Consider the following 21,434-nt stretch of genomic DNA (forward strand, 5'->3'; position numbering starts at 1 on the left):
AGACATTACTTTGCCAACAAAGGTCCATCTAGTCAAGGCTATGGTTTTTCCAGTGGTCATGTATGGATGTGAGAGTTGGACTGTGAAGAAGGTTGAGCGCCAAAGAATTGATGCTTTTGAACTGTGGTGTTGGAGAAGACTTTTGAGAGTCCCTTGGACTGCAAGGAGATCCAACCAGTCCATTCTGAAGGAGATCAGCCCTGGGATTTCTTTGGAAGGAATGATGCTAAAGCTGAAACTCCAGTACTTTGGCCACCTCATGCGAAGAGTTGACTCATTGGAAAAGACTCTGATGCTGGGAGGGATTGGGGGCAGGAGCAGAAGGGGACGACAGAGGATGAAATGGCTGGATGGCATCACTGACTCGATGGATGTGAGTCTGAGTGAACTCTGGGAGTTGGTGATGGACAGGGAGGCCTGGCGTGCTGCGATTCATGGGGTTGCAAAGAGTCAGACACGACTGAGCGACTGAACTGAACTGAACTGAATGCCTTTCTGCTTAAATCACTCCTGCTTAAACTGTATGGTGATAGCTTTTAATTATAATTGTAATGGGATTGACATTGATAGCTGAGTTTATGTCCTTCCAGTCGATGGACTTTAATAAACAACATCCTGGAAATTTTCTCATTCTGATATTTCAATCATGTCTCTAGAACTTTCTTTTAGAGGTAAATTGCTATATCAAACTAATTATGAACCTGAGCCAGGTTTCTTATTGTTGAGAGCAGAAATTCTGTTTGGTTACAGTATTTTTTCCCCAACTTTTACTTCTCTAAGAAGAGCATAGGACAGTTAACATTTCAAAACATAGCTTTACAAAAATCCCATTTTGGAATGCCAGATTGTCACAGAGTTGTTTTCTCTCTCTGATATAACACTACAATAACATTATTTTATACTTGGTATAAACACAACCACACCAGTTTCTATCGTTTTTGCCCTCAATTTTTGAAGATGGAATTTAGAAAATGCATTTAGCTATGAAATATTGAAATCTCCTGAAAGTATATAGACTTATTTAACTGCACAACAGGGCTTCTTGTTTCTTTAGAAGTAACATTAGATGGGTTAGCTAACTGAGCTGCCGAGACTGTATTTTAATAATCTCTAGGGCTTATCTCCTGCTTAAAATTCTTTGTCATTTAGTCTATGTGTGTTAAATCACTGACGCTTACTAATTCTTCTTCAGATTTGTTTTCTTTCTACTGTTTGGTGTTTGATCACTTTGATGTTTGATGGGAGGAAGACAGTAGTTATCTAATTTTCACTGAACGGTCTTCCCTAAGGCATTAAATATATTTATCCTATATCTTATCTGTCATCAGCTGCGGATTGTAAAATACCGATAGAAACTTGGAATTCAAGGCTCCTGCATCACTCAGCTCTTCCTCAGTAATGCACAACCCCCAAATCTCTGTGACTTGCAACCACCAAGTTTCATGTCATATGCATGCATGCGTGCTAAGTTGCTTCAGTCATGTCCAACTCTTTGTGACCCTATGGACTATAGCCCATCAGGTTCCTCTGTCCATGGGATTCTCCAGGCAAGAATCCTGGAGTGGGTTGCCATGCCCTCCTCCAGGGATCTTCCTGACCCAGGGATCGAACCCACGTCTTGAACCCGCATCTGTTGTCTTCTGCTTTGGCAGGTGGGTTCTTTACCACAAGCAGCACCTGGGAAGTTCCACGGTTTATGTCATATATATAACATAAATTTATAAACAAACTTTTTAAATAATATATTTAAAATATATTTATATATGTATTATAATACATATATATATATATATATTATATATGTATATAAAGTTGGTAATGCCCTTGTTTCTACCTCAGATCTCTTTTTTAACCCCAGGATTCAGGCTGAAGGAAAAACCCATCTGGGACACTCCATTCTTGTGGCTGAAAGTAAAGGGTTCTTCAAAGGCAGTCAAAACTTAACAATGGCTCTTACATTTCCCACCCAGCTGTGACCACACACCCTGGCCTCTCACATTCCATTGGCCAGAACAAGTCTCATGGCCAAACCCAGTGTTCCAAGAGATACCCTGCAGTTTACAAGGCAATTGATGAGTGGGTGGTCATTTTTTTTTTAATAAAGAAATGTAGAGGAAATCATCAAATATAGCACAGATGTAATTTTAGATAGGGCTACTGGCATCTTTTTCTGTTTTGGCCTGTTCTTCTGATGCTACTTAAAAATGTCCCTTCCATCCTCCTCTCTCCCATCACTCCTTCTGTACCCATTGCTGCCAAGCAGACCCATGAGACCTACTCAGTTTCTTTGCCCAGCCTGACTTGAGCTCTTTATGATATGCTGCCTAAGTTATCAATTTAGTCTAAATTGACAAGAAGTCACACAGCCTCTGGAGCTGTCTGACCTGATAAAGACTAGCTTTGCTCTGAGCCAAGAGGCTCCCTCTTTGTTGAAGTCATACCTACTATTTTTGTTTTACTTCTGGTAATCGTTTGAAATGAAATTTTAAATAAATCATATATTTATTGCTTATACTTATTCTGTGTATGTCCAGACCCCTTGCATACCTATTCTTGTTTTATAATGCTTTGTAATATACAGAGTAATTTTTACCTCTATCATCTTAAACAGTGCTCCCACGAATCCTGGTGGTATCAATATTATTGTGATTCTCATGTTATAGGCTGGGGAAAGTTGGGCAACTTGTTCCAGATCAAAGGCTAGTGAGCCTTGTAGCCAATATATAATGATGGAGACTTCTTATTACTGATAAAGAAATACCCCATTTAAAGTATATAGTGAAGAATAATATATATATATAATGTAACATATAAACACTTTGTTAAAAAGTTTTAGCGTAAGATGCTTGTTTTACCAATAGGATTCACATTATTCAGATGGAGAAAGAAAAATATCATAGGGTATCACTTACATGTGGAATTTTTATCTACAAAAGAGAAATAGAAAACAATTTTATGGTTAACAAGGGGTAATGGGAGAGGGATAAATCGAGAGATTGGGATTGACATATACACACTGCTGCTGCTGCTAAGTCGCTTCAGTCGTGTCCGACTCTGTGCGACCCCATAGACAGCAGACCACTAGGCTTCTCTGTCCCTGGGATTCTCCAGGCAAGAATACTAGAGTGGGTTGCCATTTCCTTCTCCAATGCTTGAAAGTGAAAAGTGAAAGTGAAATCGCTCAGTCGTGCCTGACTCTTAGCGACCCCATGGACTGCAGCCCACCAGGCTCCTCCGTCCATGGGATTTTCCAGGCAAGAGTAGTGGAGTGGGTCGCCGTTGCCTTCTCCATACTAGTATAGTATATGTAAAATAGATAACTAGTAAGGACCTACTGCATAGCACAGGAAACTCTGCTCAGTACTCTGTAATGACCTATATGGGGAAAGAATCTAAAAAAGTGAGATGTGTATAACTGATTCATTTTGCTGTTCACCTGAAACTAGCACAGTATTGTAAGTCAACTATACTTCAATAGAAATGAAGCAAACAAAAATTTTCAAAATTGTCTTCATTTTGAATGATTTGATCACTAAATTTCGGTTGATATACACCTTTCCCCAGGAAAACCGTTACGTAGATTGGACAGCGCGGATAGTGGAGTGCAGAACTCCAAGTCAGTCTCCCCATCACAGTCAAAGGTGTCCCTTCCACACTCTTGCCCAAAGTGGGTTCACTGCTCTTTTCCTCTACTGCCCTGCGCTACTCCAAGCCACTGTCACCTCTCAGGCAGAATGTGGCGGTGGTCCCCTAAACAGCTGTCCTGCAAGCCCGCCTCCTTTCCTTACCTCCTCCAATGCTTCATCACCCTGAGCCCAGTGATGTTTTCTAAATGTAAATCTGAATTTGCCTGACTTCTCGATCCCCACCCAAATGCCCTCCATAGTACAGCTACAGGGCTCCCGTGTGATGTTGCCTACATACCGCCCGTCTCCTCTCATGCCATCCTTTCCCTTACTGTCTACATACTGGAATCTCAGTACTCTCCTCCCTTCCACCTCTCCCCAGCCTCCCTGCCAATGTCCTGTAGTCCCTCAACACTCATTCCTGAGATCGCAAGGACTTCCCTGGTGGCTCAGATGGTAGAGAATCTGCAATGCAGAAGACCCAGGTTTGATCTCATGAAGATTCCCTGGAGAGGGAAATGGCAACCCACTCCAGTATTCTTGCCTGGGAAATACCATGGACAGAGGAGCCTGGCGGTCTATGGGGTCACAAAGAGTCAGACACGACTGAACAACTAACAACACACCTTCTCAGCAAAGCTAAAACAAATCCTGTTTTAGTCTATAGAAACTCACCTCTCTATCTCCACTGTTACTGAGGCCTGTGGATTTTATTCCTTACATACCACTGGAAACTGACCAAGGTGCACAGTATCTTGCAGCTGCTCACTTTTCCAGATGTATTAGATAACTGGTTTTGGCGAAAGCCCTTGCTCACCCACACCAATCCCCATTACAAGGAAATACCAGGGGCTGGGGAGAAGGCTACCATTTCAGACATGTTTCAAACCAACCATGTTTCAAAGCAACTGTGATTCAGACACAGTGCACCTCATGTTCTAGGCTATGAATGCTCCCTTTGATAATCACTAAGCTTGATCAAGGTGCCTTATTGTGTGACTGCCTTGCCTGCTGTGGAAGCAGTTTGGATTCTAAGTGATCAGATTGCTAAGGACCAGTCTGTGCTGTATGCTGTGGCTAAGGGTGTTGCTGAGTTGGGTCTCTGGACAACCTGAGTGGCCTACATTACATGTTGATTAAAAATAATGGTCCTGGAGTAGCCTCTCCAGCAAAAGACAAAACGTGCAAACTCTGTATTTTAGAAGTCAAGGTAGACAAGCTGCTTTGCTTGCGGCCCGTCCTCAAGTGTTAGTGTGGAAAGACAGCTTGCGGCATGCTGCGATGTTGAACAAACGAAATGGTGAGAATTTATTGTCTCCTTGGATTGTGATGAAGTCAGGTCCGGGCTCACTTGCAAGGCGGACGGACAAGGTTTGATTGGAGCTGGCTCTCGGAGGCCAGTGTGGATAGGGCAATTCAGTCACTGGAGCAGTGTTTTTCCTCTTGCTCTTCTAACTTTCACGCAGATAATAGCTTCAGTTCAGTTCAGTCGCTCAGTCATGTCCAACTCTTTGCAACCCCACGGACTGCAGCACGCCAGACGTCCCTGTCTATCACCAACTCCCAGAGTTTACTCAAACTCATGTCCATTGAGTCAGTGATGCCATCCACCATCTCATCCTCTGTCGTTCCCCTTCTCCTCCCACCTTCAATCTTTCCCAGCATCAGTGTCTTTTCCAATGAGTCAGTTCTTCGCATCAGGTGGCCAAAGTATTGGAGTTTCAGCTTCAGCATCAGTCCTTCCAATGAATATTCAGGACTGATTTCATTTAGGATGGCCTGGTTGGATCTCCTTGCAATCCAAGGGACTCTCAAGAGTCTTCTCCAACACAACAGTTCAAAAGCATCAATTCTTTCATGCTCGGCTTTATCTATAGTCCAACTCTCACATCCATACATGACTACTGGAAAAGTCATAGCTTTGACTAGATGGACCTTTGTTGGCAAAGTAATGTCTCTGCTTTTTAATATGCTGTCTAGGTTGGTCATAACTTTCCTTCCAAGGAGTAAGCGTCTTTTAATTTCATGGCTGCAGTCACCATCTGCAGTGATTTTGGAACCCCAAAAAATAAAGTCTGCCACTGTTTCCACTGTTTCCCCATCTGTTTGCCATGAAGTGATGGGACCGGATGCCATGATCTTAGTTTTCTGAATGTTGAGCTTTAAGCCAACTTTTTCATAAGATAATAGCTTCGTTTAACCGTATTTTCCTGAAAATTATTTCAAAGACACTCTTCTACTTGTCTTCTTAGAATTCATAGAATGATAGGGGTCCATAAATATCTTGGTTAACAATTAGAAGATTTTAGAGTGTCACACTGTCTGTTTTTTGGGACCTGGCAGGAAATCTCCTATTCACTGAATTTGAATAGATGTTTCACCTGTTTTGGGGTTCCCTTCTTTGTTCTTTACCTGGGAATGCCCTTTTCTTTATTTTCAGCCTACTGAAATCTTTTAAGTCCCACTTAAAGTTGATCTTATTGGGAAACTTGCAAGATTTCCCCCTATCAGAATTGATATTGATTTATGTTACTTTTTTCATGAAATTTTACTCTGTACTTTAAGCGCTTGTGACATCCTGTGCTTTTTAAAGTTATTATTTACCTATTTTTCTTCCCCAGATTATACAATTTTTGAGGACAGAAATGGAACTTAAAGTTCCTATTATCCCAATGCTCAACACAAACTCCACCCAGCAGGAGGGCTGTAAATTTTTTCAATGACTTTGAATCTTTAACGCTTGTTCTTCCATGAAAAGGTTGGTGCACAATCATTATCTTCTCCCCCAAAAGATGGATGCTCAGAAAGGACTGTTCTGAAGTTCTTTTTATTTGCCTTGCCATGAATTTGCAATTTCCTTACCACTTCAGGCCAAAACATCAAATTTCCAAGAACAGCTTTTATCCTTTTTTCTGTAATTGAATTCAGGAAAACCAACCACTCCACTGGACCTAGTAGCCTTGTATAGCACACTTGGAATAAGATTACATGGTGAAGAGTGAGACACTAGGCTTTCTTTTAGGTGGGGCTGGAGTAATTCCTGTTTGGGGTTAAGTCTTCTGAAATCAGAATCCATTTCCTGAGACTTCCCACTTTGAATTGAGCCCCAGAGACATGTTTTTCTGTCTGTAATCTTTTCCTTTTAATAATAGAAAAGATTATGAAATTCTCACATCACTATCTTCCTACTCTTAACTGTTCTTGGGAGGAATCAGGGCAGAAGAGACTGAGATTTGAGTCTCTGTATCAAATTTTCCATAGAATAAATGATCCCAGCCAACACCACAGCAGTCAGCGTCTGTTGTCTCTGCAAGAAAACTGCAGCACTAACTATGCACAGGGTGAGGCGTGTAAAAAAATAAGTGAATCAATTTTGAAAATTAGAAATGGAGAATTAGAAGTGGAGAATAGAAGGGAGCCTGAGGCTTTTTATACTATTTTTATAATAATAACTACCACCATTCTTTTCATTGCTCTAACAGTTTGATGACTCTTGTCCTAGGGTGAAACATCCCTCATAGCTCCCCTGTGAGAAGACTGGAACCTAGTGTGATAACAGTGCTCTGATGTATGAGCAAGATGAAGGAAAAATAAAGGATAACTTTAGGCAGCTTTTTATATACTTACTTATGTTTCTTATTCCTCTTCAGATGAAAATCCAGAGCTTTTCTTTTGATATGTTTTACATTTCAAAAGAAGATAGCAAAGATGTTAATAGGAAGAGCATGACCCTTGGATTCAGATGACCAATAATTCAACTTTCAGTTTCAGCACCTTGTAGTCGTGTAAATTTATTTCTATGCACTTCCGTGTTCCTAATGACTACTTTGCAGAGTTGCTATGAACACTGGTTTAAACAATAGATACTCACTATTATTATTTTATCAATTATACTCACTTACAGAAATGTGTAAGTTTCTTGGATGTATACATTTTAGGGGAGTGATCATGGATGGGATATTATTACACTTATTTTTTGGTTTCTCTTTATTTCATTCTGTATATGCATGTGTACATGTGTGCATTTGTGCCTATGAGTGTGTATGAGTAAATTTCACATATTACATGTCAGGTACCACTTAAGGCATTTTGATAATATTAATGAATAAGGCAGACAAGAATTTCTACCCCGCTGCCCCCCCCTCCACCCCATGGGGCTTACATTACTGTAGTAGAAGCAGCTGGAAGCAGACAACTGCTATTGAAAAATTAAGCTAGAAAAGAGAGATGGGGGTTGGGAGTGGGTTACAATTATTAATAAGGAGTTCAGGACATCTGATAATGGTTTTATGTTTGAGGTTTTCATATGCTAGTTTTAAGAACGAGGGCATGAAAAGAAGGGAGCAGAGAGGAGAGAAAAGAATAGCAGCCTGCTGTGTAGGAGAGCAGAAGGCTTTCCTTTGCGTACCATGTCAAAACACAATTAATATGGAAGAGTGAGGTTTTCTGGATGGCCTGGTTTTATTTTATTCATTTTGAGCAAAAATCTTGCTTAAGTATTTTTGTACATACCCTGACTTCCCAAACAGTGGGTACTGAATACAGGCTGCTGTAGGAGGCCCTGCGGTGATGGCCACGTCTGTTCCTGCCTGTCCTGAAGCAAGCCCCCCGGGGTCAGCAGAGGCGCTTTTGGCCATCTGCCTACGTAATAGCTGAGCCTGCGGTGATTACGCATTCTACACAGTAGCCATTATTTACATGTGGCTATCTAAATTTGAGTATAAGTTGATTAAAAGAAATGGCATTAAAAATTCAGTTTCTGAGTCACATTAGTCACATTTAAGGCATTCAGGGGGACCCCGCTGGTAGTCCAGTGGCTAAGACTCCGCAGTCCCAATGCAGAGGGCCTGGGTTTGATCCCTGGTTGGGGAACTAGATCCCACATGCCACAGCTAAGAGTTCCTATGCTGCATCCAAGAGCCTGCCTGTCAAAATGTAGATCGGAAATCCTGCATGCCACAGCTAAGACCTGGTGCAGCCAAGTAAGTACAAAAATAACGTGCTGGTAGCCACATGTGTCTAGTGGCCGCCATGTTAGCCCAGACACAGAGCATTTCTGATACTGCAAAAACGTCAGTAAGTGCGTATTTGTTATGTTTCATGTTCCTGTCTCTGACATTGCTTTTTTTCCCCCTGTGGTACTGCTATCAGCTTCCAAACCTATCTCCTTTCTGATTTATTGTTTCTCATAGTTCATAGGTTTAAGCACTAGATTTAGAATTTTATAGAAATAAGGGTAACTAGGCTTTAAGAGCAGAAGAGCTTCCTTATGTTCAAGCGCCTGAGTTTTTATACTTGGGATTTATATTTCTGTTCTGACTGCCCCGAGGCCTTTTTTGCTTGGTTGTTGTTGTGCAGCTGTGCTCTGGGTGGTCAGAGAGTCAGACTGCTGAGTTATTGTGGGAGAAGTGCTCTCAAACTTTAAAGATAAAATTGCACTTCTATGGAAATGCTTTAGATCCAGTCAATAGCCCCTTATGTGGAGCAGTGCCATTTGAGGAAAGCTTATTGACTGGCTGCCTACACACACACTGAGCACTATGTTAGGCCCAGGAGATACGAACCAAAGCAAAAGCCCCAGACCCCGAAGAGTTCCCGGCTTAGGTGGTATTGTCAATCATAAATGAGCAAAGTTGCATTGTCTCTTAGGCATTCCTGGTGGCTCAATGGTAAAAAATCTGCCTGATAATGCAGGAGACCTGGGTTTGATCCCTAAGCTGAGAAGATTCCCTGGAGAAGGAAATGGCAACCCACTCCAGTATTCTTGCCAGGGAAATCCCATGGACAGAGGAGCCTGGAGGGCTACAGTCCCTGAGGTTGTGAAGAGTCAGGCACGACTGAGCGACTAAACAACAACATTGTCTAGTGCCTGGGTATGCCCAGGAGACTCTGAAAGTCAAGAGTTGAGTGGTGCACTAACCAGCCTTCCTGGAGGCAGGGGGAGAGGGGTGAGGCAAAGAGGCCAGAGTCCTTGAGAATGCTCCCTAAAGTAATGATTCTTTTTTTTTTTTCTATTTCTTATTTAAATTTTATTTTTATTGGAGTATAGTTGACAGAGGATGAGATGGCTGGATGGCATGACTGACTTGATGGACATGAGTTTGAGTAGACTCCGGCAGTTGGTGACAGACAGGGAGGCCTGGCGAGCTACAGTCCGTGGGGTCACAGAGTCAGACACAATTGAGCAACTGAACTGGCCTGAACTGAATAGCTGGTTTACAGTGTTGTGCTAGTTTCAGATGTACAGTAAAGTGAATCAGTCATACATATTCGTATATCTGCTCTTTCTTAGATTCTTTCCCGATATCGGCTGTTGCATAATATTGTGTAGAGTTTGAGGGAGTGATTCTTAAACAGCATCTGAGGGATAAATAGGTGTTAGTCACATGACAAAGTTGGGAGAGTGGGGTCAACAAGACATATCTACCATAGTGTGAACGAAGACACTGAGAAGTGAACTGCTGTGGTGAGAGTGGGAACTTTAACTTTAGTATTGACTGAATTTAAAATAAAAGGGAGCCCACGTCTATACAGACAGACAGGCTTTGACTGTTACTGTGAGGTGACGGGTAATGGGCGGGGGGGGGGGTGGGCAGGGAGATGGTGGCACAGGCTGCTCTGACTTTTCCGCAGTTTGAGTCCTTCACCCTGGTGGCTCTGTGGAAGTTAAATTTGAGGGAGCTGGGCTGGAGGCTGGGACACTAGTGGTGGTGAGGTGAAAGAGGAGCAACTCATGGTCCAAACAGAAGGGCACCAGAGTCTGATGTGAGAGGTGTAATGTGGCAGAGCAGAGGCCTGCTTTCAGGTAGTACTAAGGAGTAAGAGTCTCAGTATTTGAGGACTGATGGGACCTGGAGGATGAAGGAGACAGAGGAATCAGAGATGACCCTAAGCTTTCAGGAAAACAGATTAATTTGAAGACTTCTTGCAAGTTCTTGGTGATAGATTTTGACCTATAGCTGCTTCTAGTGTTCTGCATTGGCGACTGATGTCTAGGTTAGGTTTTGGCTCATTAGGACTCTGTCACTCACATTTGTTAAAAGAACTTGAACCGTAGACCCTAGTGAAGCACTCCCCTTGTATGATTTTAATTTTGCAGTGGCCAATGAAAATTTATAGAAACTTGGCTTCGTTTCTAGTGGCTCCAATCCAGATGCCAAAATTACCCCATTGCTGGGACACCCCTTGGGTGGACCATCGAATCTGTTATTCATTAGAAACAGCTGAAAAGCATCAACAAAATTCCTGTGACATGCCAACAATAACGCCAGTCAAATTTCAAGGTAACTCCAGGTTTCAAAAAGTTATGAATCTCAAAGTCCATCTAGCCAAGCCTTTATTTGTATTTTTACACATATTTATCATGTGAAAAAGCTGGTGGCTATCTTACTTTTCATAATTGTCCATTGCTTTCCTTAGATTATGAATTAAGTTCTGAGTTCTGAATGTTGGTGGAGACATACTTGTAGATCTGTAGTCAATCACTTTAAAGCGATGGTACAGATTCAGTCTGGATGGTGGAACCAGAAGCGGAGAGCAGCCAGCTCAAAGGGTCCATTGTGTGGGGCCCATGTTGAAATTCTCTCATAACTGCAGTGCATTTAAAAAGGATTTTCCAAGTAACAGTTACTATTTTAATGACATGTTAAGCTTCCAGAAGAACTTGATTCTCTAGTTTGCAAGACTAAAGAAATGTGCCAAATAATCCATGTTGATACTTGGGTTTTTACTACCATATTTCATGACTGCCTGGCTGAAGCTATAAAGCAGTAGGTGCCTGCCTCCTTACTTTAGATAGTTATATTTAGCTACTGCATCTGGCCTTTGTTGCTAAATATTTTTTTTTCTTGTCCCTGTAACTGTGCCATCAAATTGAATCCTCAGTGGTCTGGCAGTTTTTGAATGACTTCTCAGAAGCTGTGAAATCCTGTCCTAATCAGGAAGATTTGGGCAAGACTTGTGGTGTGAAAAAAGATGTCACATCTTTCTAAATGAGACAACAGGATTATAGAACAGTTACATAGCATCTTCAGAATTTTTAGGTGAAGAATAGTGAAATGTTTGGTAATGAACAAGTCCTATAAATCGAGACATGGGCAGTTTTCACATTCTTTAAAAGGATTCAGTACAAAGAAGGAAAGAAAACAAGCTGACTTTTTGTGGCTCTTGGGAGAAGTTACATTAACTATTTGTTAAAAATTGGAAGTATGAAAATCATTGGCTCCTAAGAATTTTTTTAGTAAACTGCCGTCCTTTGTATGATGTCAATGAATGTTGTTTAGCCACATATCAAAATAGTTTTATGAAAAGATAAATATGTGTTTCATTAATCCCAAGGGAAGCTTTCTAAAATGTGTTTTTTAAATAAATAATTAGTGTCATTTTGTGAAACTCATGACCTGTTAGGGTGGGAAAGAGACAAAAAAAAAAGACATCTTTGCAAGCAATTTGTGGTTTAATAGCAGCTGGTCAAATGAGTTGAAAAACCTAATGAGTCGTATATTAAATGTTTTGAATGCCTTTTCTCTTTCTTGGGAAACTGGCTAACCCCTATAGTCTTTCTCCCATAGCAAATGGCTCTGAAACTTTGATCTTTGCAAACCAGTTTGCCAGATGTAGTGGATAGAGCGTGTGTGACCTTTTGTGTGCCAATTCAACCTGGCTGATCGGAAACCACGCGTTAATCTTGCATGACTTTTATTTGTAGGCATTACTGCGGAAGTTCTGGTGGTGACCTCTTTCGATGAACTGCAGAGAAGGGGGCCAGACGCAGAAGGGAAGATCGTCGTTTACAATCAACCTTATACCAACTACTCCGCAGCAGTGCAGTACCGCATGGAGGGGGCGGTGGAAGCTGCCAAAGTGGGGGCTTTGGCATCCCTCATTCGCTCCGTGGCTTCCTTCTCCATCTACAGGTTGGTCATTGAGTTCATTTGAAACGCTTTAAAAAACCAGGGTTTTCCATCAAAGAGAAGCCCTTCCAGAATAAAAACAAACTAGTCAAGTGACAATACTGATTGTTCATGGAATTTCCCCCCATTCCACATTTGGTCATTTGTTTGTAATAACTTCTTTGGCCTTTTCAGGATTCCAAGCATCATTTGTGCATTCCTTTAAAAAGTTTTCCACATCCACGATGATCCCATAACATTTCTTATATAACCAGTATGTTTTATGTATTTTCATTGGAGGGAGAGCTGAATTCACGTCTGCATTTCATCAAAGATTCCTAATGACTTCAGAAGAAGCCAGACTTTTTTCCATTGTTGCTGCTGCTGCTGCTGCTAAGCCGCTTCAGTCGTGTCCGACTCTTTTGTGACCCCAGAGACGGCAGCCCACCAGGCTCCTCCGTCCCTAGGATTCTCCAGCCAAGAACACTGGAGTGGGTTGCCATTTCCTTCTCCAATGCATGCAAGTGAAAAGTGAAAGTGAAGTCACTCAGTCATGTCCGACTCCTAGCGACCCCATGGACTGCAGCCTACCAGGCTCCTCCATCCACGGGATTTACCAGGCAAGAGTACTGGAGTGGGGTGCCATTGCTTTCTCCGTCCATTGTTGCTAGAGAAGTGAAATACAAATAAAGTGGGTAACTTGATGGGGGCCATCTATGGTGTAGAGGAAAGAGTTGAGGCAGCAGAGGACCTTGGATATAAATCTGTTTCTAAAGAACTAAGAGGTCTTGGGAATGTTCTTTTTTTAATTGAAGTATAGTTGACTTACAGTATTGTATTAGTTTCCGACATACAGCAAAATGAGTCAGTGTTTTTGCAGCTCATACTCCATAAGTTATTACAAGATAATGCCTATAATTCCCTGTGCTATACAATATATTCTTGTTCCTTCTTTATTTTATACATAGTAGTTTATACCTATTAATCTCATACCACCTTGGAATATTCTTAAAACTCTTTGGGCCTCAGGATTCTACTCTATTAATTGTTGATAATTAATGACAATACTTTCACAAAATTATTTTGAGATTGAGGTAAACTTATGAAAGATATTCAGTTTTCTATAAAGGTCTATTTTGAGGGCAATGGAAACTTTGTCTTTTTCTTTGTATTTCTGATTGAGGTATTTGCAAAGCGCTTTATTGACCCTCAGCCCTGGGAGGAAATTTGGCATTGCAGTGGGTAAAAGTTCTAAAAACTGACCTGGAGACATTGAGTCAGTTTAATAGCTACATATGATAGTGTCACGTATCAAGGATAAAATATTTGAGAAACATGGATAAAAGAAACACCATTTCAGTCTTGTAGCTTGGTCTGTTTAAGATAAAAGAAACATGCAAAAGTAACTGCAAACAGGGTTTATTTGGATCTCAAGACTAGATCCTTAGTATCTTTTGTAAAGGAAGACTTTTGTATTCTGTACAATTGTTCTTTGGCACTGGAGTCACAGCTGCTTGACCTCAATTAGCACCCTGTGTCCTTGAAAATAACTGAGGAGGCATCAGAGCCCAGTCAGAGTTGTTCAAAAGTGCGCGGAAAAGGAAAGGGACATTTTCTTTTACAGGGATAAGATATCTTCCCAGGGGAGGAAGTTGGGGCATGCTGAAACCACTTGTTTTCAAGTTTTAAGAGAGAAAACCTAGTTACAGTGATGGCATAGTGCTTAAAATAATGCTCTTTGTAGAGTCCTTAAAAGTTTGGTGACTAGTGAAATAATGATTGGGCCATATTCTTTCAGATGGTTAGTCTTCCCAGGGGGGAAGTCCTGAGATGGATAACTCACTTCCCAGAATACTTCAGTCACTCCTTAGAATAACATGCTCAGCAGCTTGTGGCCATTCACCATGGTTTCACTGGTCGTGAGACCTAAATTATGGGGCTAGTCTGTTGCTTTGTGAAACTGGGTAAATGCCAGAAACATTTATTTAAAAACTACTACTCATAAGACTAAAAAATTCCCAGATGATTTAATGCACACCAATTTTCCCGAGTTCACTGGCCTTTTTTTTCTTTCCTGGTATAACAAAGACATCTGGAAACTCAGGCTGTAACCTAGATGCACCAGAAGAAATTTGTCCAGCAAAATTAGCCTGTGTCATTAGCCTCTAAGATTTGGGGTTGCCAACATGTAGTGTGTGTTCAAAAGGCATTTGCTTAATATTTCTAGATCTAGACTGATTATAATTTTTTGTTAATTTTATAGCCAGCCATATTTCAATGGCCTCTTAACTTTTATAACTCTATATATTCAACATTTATAAATACAAAATAACATTGCTATTTATGTAGAACTTTAGACTCTTTCACATATGTCGTCTTTCATCTTATTTGTTCTGACAACAATCCAATGGACCAAGAAGAGGCCTTATTATCCCTATTTTACAGAGAAATAAAAGTTCAGAGAATTCAACATTTTAACATGTTTAAGTCTTGCTTCTTGAAAAATGAAAATCAAAGTGAAACACACTCTCTCTTTCTCTCTCCACTTCGGGCTAATTGTTAAACAATTAGATTTTTTAGATTTTTTTTTTAAAGAGTATTCTGTATTCCAGTCTGTAATTCTTTATCCCTCATTCACTCTCCAGACCATCTTAACTTAGCTCTTCTTGACTGAAATGGAACTTGCTAAGGTCACAAATAGCTGCCTAATTGAATATAGTGGACATTTTTCAGGCTGTCCTCTTATTTCACCACTCTGAAGCGTTTCTTACTATGGACTGCTTTTTTCACAGTCTTTGGCATCTGTGACTTCTTTCTCATATTCTTTTTCTTGCTCCTCCCCTCTTTCCCACTTACCTTTTTCCTTCCCTGTTTCTCTGGCTCCTCGCTATGAGTATTCTACCAGAGCCATCCCACCCTGCTTCTGGCCTCAGCCAGCACCTGTGCCGTGGCCCTTCCCAGACTCACCTCTCCTGTCCATACCACTGCCTGAACTCTAGGTCCACATGTTCAACTACCTGCTGATTCATCTTTTGGGTGTTCCATAGCTATCTCAATTTCTTTCTTTTTCAAAATTGAACTCATTCTTTCACATTTTTCTGCTGCATTTTCTATCTCAATGCCATCTCTTCTGCCTTCTAAAGTTCGATGGTTCTTTATTATTTTTTACTCTTCCCCTATCCATCATTTCTAGTAGCTACTACATCTCCTAGGTTCTGCTTTTTGTCTGTCATTTTAGCAAATACATACTGTCAGGAATCACTAAGGCTTCCCCAATGCAGCCCATTTCCTCAAGGTTTCATGACTTTGCAAATGCTTTCTCCTCTGCATCCTTCTATTCCCTTTCTCACTGTCTCACACTGTCCTTTAAGATTCGTTTTAAGCACTTCTTCTGAGGAGCCCTTCCCAATATCCAGCTTCGGCTCAGGTAGGCTGCCTCTTTTGGGTATACCATGTCATGCTGTGCATACTCTGTATCATGTTGTCTTGGAGGTGGTTTGAGTTCATGCTTTAGTGTGGTAGATCAAGTGTTGTAAGGCTCCCCTGGTAGTTCAGTTGGTAAAGAATACGCCTGCAATCCAGGAGACCCCAGGTCTATTCCTGGGTTGGAAAGACCCCCTGAAGAAGGGACAGGCTACCCACTCCAGTATTCTTGGGCTTCCCTTGTGGCTCAGCTGGTAAAGGATCCACCTGCAATGCAGGAGACCTGGGTTTGATCCCTGGGTCGGGAAAATCCCCTGGAAAAGGGAAAGGCTACCCACTCCAGTATTCTGGCCTGGAGAATTCCATGGACTGTATAGTCCACGGGGTGGCAAAGAGTCGGACACAACTGAGCAACTTTTACTTTCACTTCAAGTATTGTTGTAACAAACAATTTAGCCACTTGACACTATAGGAATTTCTTTCTTGTTCACGTAATAGTTCCAAGAGAGTGTTCAGCAGGTGGCCTTTTCTCCCATCTTGTGGCTCCATCACCTCTGCGAAATCAGAGTCCTCGGCAGGGTCCCTTGCATCCAACTGGCAACTAAGAAGATGGAGAGAGAAAGTCAATAATCACAGGCGAGGCTTTCTGTGGTCATGCCTGGGTATGACATACCTCATTGCTCACATTCTATGTCCTCAATGCTATATGGAGGCTGGGAAATTTGGTCTGTCTTCATGCTCACTGTGAAAGGAAGATGAGTTTGGTAAACAACTGTACAGTCTTCAACTGTCTGACTCTACACTAGACTGTAAGTTCCAGGATAACATGGATTAAACACTTTACCTCGGTATCCCGATCATCTTGTATAATATTTGATACATAGTAGCCACTCAGGAAATGACTATTGGAGGAATCAACTTGTCTGAGTTTATGTGATCAGTGATGGCAGATTGCTCTTACAACAAACCAGGTGACCCAATCTCTAGGGCTCTCTGATCAAACTGTATAGCCTCTGTATAGTGAATTTACAATAACTTGAACTTTTAGGGCACTTTGCTCTGTATTTGGAGGAAAATATCCAGATGCCAATATACTAGGTTATATCTTTTTTTTTTCTGTTACCCTTGGCTCTATGCTAGTGGGTTATACTGGATTCTGTTTAGGAATAGTGTAGAAATTAGTAACTTTGGAGAAGAGAATAGAAGCTATAATTTGTTTCTGCTTGATTTAAAAATTAGAGAATTTCCTAAAGGACAGGCAATGTGTTTTACCAACATCTTGCCTTAACATCTGTCAGTAGAGTTAGCAATATGTGTCAGCCATTTGGAAGTACAACGGCCACGTGGTTACATGAAAGAGGTCCTCAAAAGGCAGCCACTACTTGCTGCAGCATTATCTCTGGGCTTTTTGTCATTATTTCTCTGTGTTCCCGTTATCAGTGTTTTTGTGTTCAAATTGACTTCAAAGAGAAGATCTTTCCGTCATTGATGCTTTTATAATGACTTTTCTCTTGTTCAGTATTAAGTATCAAGTGGGGACTATCTAATAGGGATTCTCATTAGATCTATTTTAGTTTTCCTGTGTGTAAAATATAGTTTGCCTTGTCATAGGAAGACATTTTACAATAAAAGTAATTATAAGAGAAGCTCTGCAGAGAAGAGCTGCTCTATGGAATCATTTGCCTTACATTATTTCTCAAATTAATCATATTTTTTAGTAAATGTTTATTGAGAGCTTACCTGTTACTCAGAAGTTGTCAGGCACTACGGTTGCTAAGATGAATTAGACATGTTTTTGGTTCCTCAGAAATATTCTATCTGGCTAAAAGAGAGGAGAGTAAGCTTAAAATATGTATGATTAATGCAATATATTTTATATTTAGTGCTAAATGCATGATTGGGAGAAGGGACCAAGATAAGAAATTGACATTTATTAAGCATACTTTGTTTATACTTCTTAGAAGACTTAAAAATTTTGTTTTGATTAATTCTTTATACAACCTGTGGAAATAGGTATTATTATTGCTCTTTTTTGGAGGGAGAAACAGGTTCAGAAGGGCTATGTAACTAGTCAAATTACACAGCTAATGAAAGAAGCAGGAGTCATACTCAGAGAGGCTCTGGCTCTGAAGTCCATGCACTTTGGATTCAACCAGCAACTTGGAGAGTTAATGCTCTAGAAGTCTAGAAGAAGCAGCAGTGGTCTGATGGGGGCTGGCTACATGGAGAATGTGGGTTCTGGGTACTCAGTGAAAAGGTTGAACTTGAACAAGAGATCGGAGCTGGAAAGACTTTCTATACATGATCAAGGCAGGAAAGTGGGAGTGCTTGATGCATTGGGTAATATTTAAGTAGACCAGCTGGCCTGGAACAGGGTTTCATGGGAGATCAGAGAAATGTTATTTTGAGGTGAGAGGAAGAGACCAGCTTTATGAAGAATCCAAAGTACCAGGTTAAGGAGTTTAAGTTTAATGTGGAGGAAATGGGGAATCATTGATTGTGTTAGAGTTGGAGGTGACATTTTAGAGCATTGTTTCTCTAAGTGTGGTCCCTGGAACCTCATCAACGTCAGTTCAGTTGCTCAGTCATGTCCGACTCTTTGCAACCATGGACTGCAGCACGCCAGGCCTCCCTATCCATCACCAACTCCAAGAGTTTACTCAAACTCATGTCTATCGCGACGGTGATGCCATCCAACCATCTCATCCTCTGTCGTCCCCTTCTCCTCATCAGCCTCACCTAGGAGCTATTGATATGCAAATTGTTAGGCTCCACTTGAGACCCATTAAATTAAAACATGCTTGGGGGTGCCGTATGTGGTTTAAACAGCCCTCCAGGTGATTCTGAGGTATGTTAAAGTTTGGGAACTACTATTTTAGATCAATTTGCTGAGCGTAGATGATGTGCTTTACGAACGTAAGGACACTGATCTCCGAATGCAGATGTGAAGTAATGAGGACATGGCTGGTGGGAGTGGAGAGGAAGAGGCAGCAGAAGGGTGTTGGGCTGTACCCAGCAGGCTGTGTAACTGCCCAACCGTGAGACTGAAGCAAGAGCCCCGAGAGAGCAGCAGCCATCAGCAGTTTATTGGATAGAAGATTTTACAACTCGGAAGCGGAGTCCTGGAGTGACACCCCACTGCGTATGGCAGATAGCAGGCAGGGTATGGCAGCAGTTTTTGCTTCTTGGGATAGAGGAGAGTAGGGGGAAGGGACGTCAGGTTGGCTGATCGGAGAAACCATCAGTGGGGCAGGAGGCAAACGTAGGCAAGCACGACTCCAATTAAGCTTTATGATTAAGAGAATTAGATAGTCATGAGGGTGCATGTTGGTGAAGCAGGGACTGGTTGACCAGGGGATGTACAGAGAGCAAGAGAACAGCCATCTTGAGTGGCCTGATCATACAGAAGGGTAATGAAAAAAATATCAAAACTTAAGGACAGGTTGCATTTGAAGGGAGGAAAGATGAGGAGTCAAAGTCAACAGTAAGTCAAGGATTGAAAACCAAGGGTTGAATCTGCATTCAGTCCAGCCCAATATTTTAAAGTCATGAGCTTTATGTTAAAATAGGGTTTTGTGGAGGTGACATCTTGTATTTCTGTAAGGTAAACTGCAGCCTCGTGGGTTAGCATCAAGTCCTTTTGGCTGATGGCCTGTGCCTTCTCCGGTCTACCTCAGTTTCCATTTCCCTTCGCCCAGCTTGGGGACTGAAGAATGATGAGAGACACTGAGGGGGAGAGGGAGCCCATAGAGAGGCAACAGAACCAGTTTGGTTCCTAGAGCTTTTGAACTTGAGGTGGCTGTGAGATTGTCCCAATAATCTGGTTTTTATATTTTGTAAGAAAAACAGTTAAGCATTTCCATTTCTCTATTATCTACTTTTTGGATCACCCAAGGCAGTTAAAATTCTAGGCTGGTTTCCTTGCAGTGCGGTATACCTTGAGACCTCTGCCTCCTGCTCTCAACGTGTGAGCTCAAGAATGCAAAATAATTTTTATATTAGACCAAGCAAAATATAATTGAGAAAGAAACTCTACTGAGGCCAAATCGTCCATTGTACTCCCATTGCCAAATATACATTTTTTTTCCTAGTTATTTTCTCCATTGCCCAAGATAATTGAACACAGACTGTAAGTTTTAATCAGCTAAGGAAGCAAAAAGGCTCTCCTTTCACTCTATTGTGAGAAGTGTATCATCATACTGGGGAAGAATTCATCGAGGTGGGAATGAGCTGATGATAGAACTTGGCTTTGTAACTACCACTGGTTTATGTTTTATATCACTTGGCGTTTGTGTGCGGTATTGATAGAGTATAGAGAAGAGGAGGAAGAGAAGCAATCCAATTTGAAGATGACTGAGAGCTGATTAAACATTCGGCTGGAGAGAAATATGAGTGAATCCAGGTGATGTTTATGGAATGTCAGAGAGGGAGAATGTTGGACCATCTGGCGAGCGAGCTGTGAGGAAGTATATAAATCAGTGCCTATAATGATACTTAATTAATACAGAGTCGATAAGTGGCATAATTGAAGCAATGGTTGGGCTACATTGTAGCGTTTAATAGCTTCAAAGAGGGTTCTGATTAAAACCATTACAATTTATAAAACATTCTTCATCTTAAGAAAGCATCTTGATGAAATTTAACATGAACATTTTTGTAATCAGAGGACCAGTCTCAAACATTCATAGCAGAGGTGAAATGTCTTAAGAGGTCTATTTCCGAAGATTATTAAAAGCCAGTTTATCCTCAAGAAAGTAAAAAAGCTTGTCTCCCTCCCTTTGTTTTTTAGTGGGAGAAAAATTAATGCTGCTACTTTACACTTAGACTGTCTTGGGTTTTTGATGTCCTGGTGGTTTGCTTCTTTGGCATGACCTTAGCATAATTGGCTATCAAGCTTGATTTAAGTTGTTTTGAAATATTTTTGCAACCTAGGGGGCATAGGTGCCACTGGTGATTACAAAATAAAGAGAGTATCACCATGACTCAAATGGTGCAACTGGACCAACCTCAATTAGTAGGCGCTTTTTCTTCCTGCTTTTGTTGCTCAATTCACTCTGAGGCCCCTAACAGATGCATGGTAATCAAGCAGAATGCCAGTTCTCATCATTTATGCAGGTGGAGGGCCTCAGTGCTCCTGAGGGGGGAAGCCCACACTGAACACTGCATTTTTTCCTCATCATCCTTTTTTTTCTTCATGTCTCTCCGATTTTTGAAAGGCAGATCCTTTGTTTAGAAAGCCTTTGTTAGAAATTCCAAAATGTCCTTTAATCACTGAGTCCTTATTACTGCCTCAGGTAGTGTGACAGGCAGGCATATTGTCTGGTAACGGGTAGACTCAGACGATGTACTCTCTAGAGTACTCCAGCCCCAGTTCTGGAGTCACAGGGGGTCTGGGTCTTTATTCAGTCTCTTGACAGGGTGTGACCTTGGCATACTGGGTAACTCTCTGAACCTCAGTTTCATCTGTATAATGGGGAAAATTGTACCTTCTTCT

General features: G+C 41.3%; 1 protein-coding gene across 11 annotated transcripts in view; it reads left to right on the forward strand.

Annotated features, from left to right (window-relative positions):
- The window catches only part of CPQ (carboxypeptidase Q), a 577,075-nt gene that overhangs the window by 197,159 nt on the left and 358,482 nt on the right, over positions 1-21,434 (forward strand). For all 11 annotated transcript variants that reach the window (XM_086336023.1, XM_086336027.1, XM_086336025.1 and 8 more), the window contains exon 3: positions 12,334-12,541. In XM_086336023.1, coding sequence (XP_086192149.1) covers positions 12,334-12,541 — 208 coding nt within the window. The remainder of the gene's footprint in view (positions 1-12,333; positions 12,542-21,434) is intronic.

This window comes from Bos grunniens, chromosome 14 (assembly GCF_055505025.1).
Source record: "Bos grunniens cultivar Pamir isolate PY7600 chromosome 14, Bosgru_T2T1.0, whole genome shotgun sequence".
Lineage (NCBI taxonomy): Eukaryota > Metazoa > Chordata > Mammalia > Artiodactyla > Bovidae > Bos > Bos grunniens.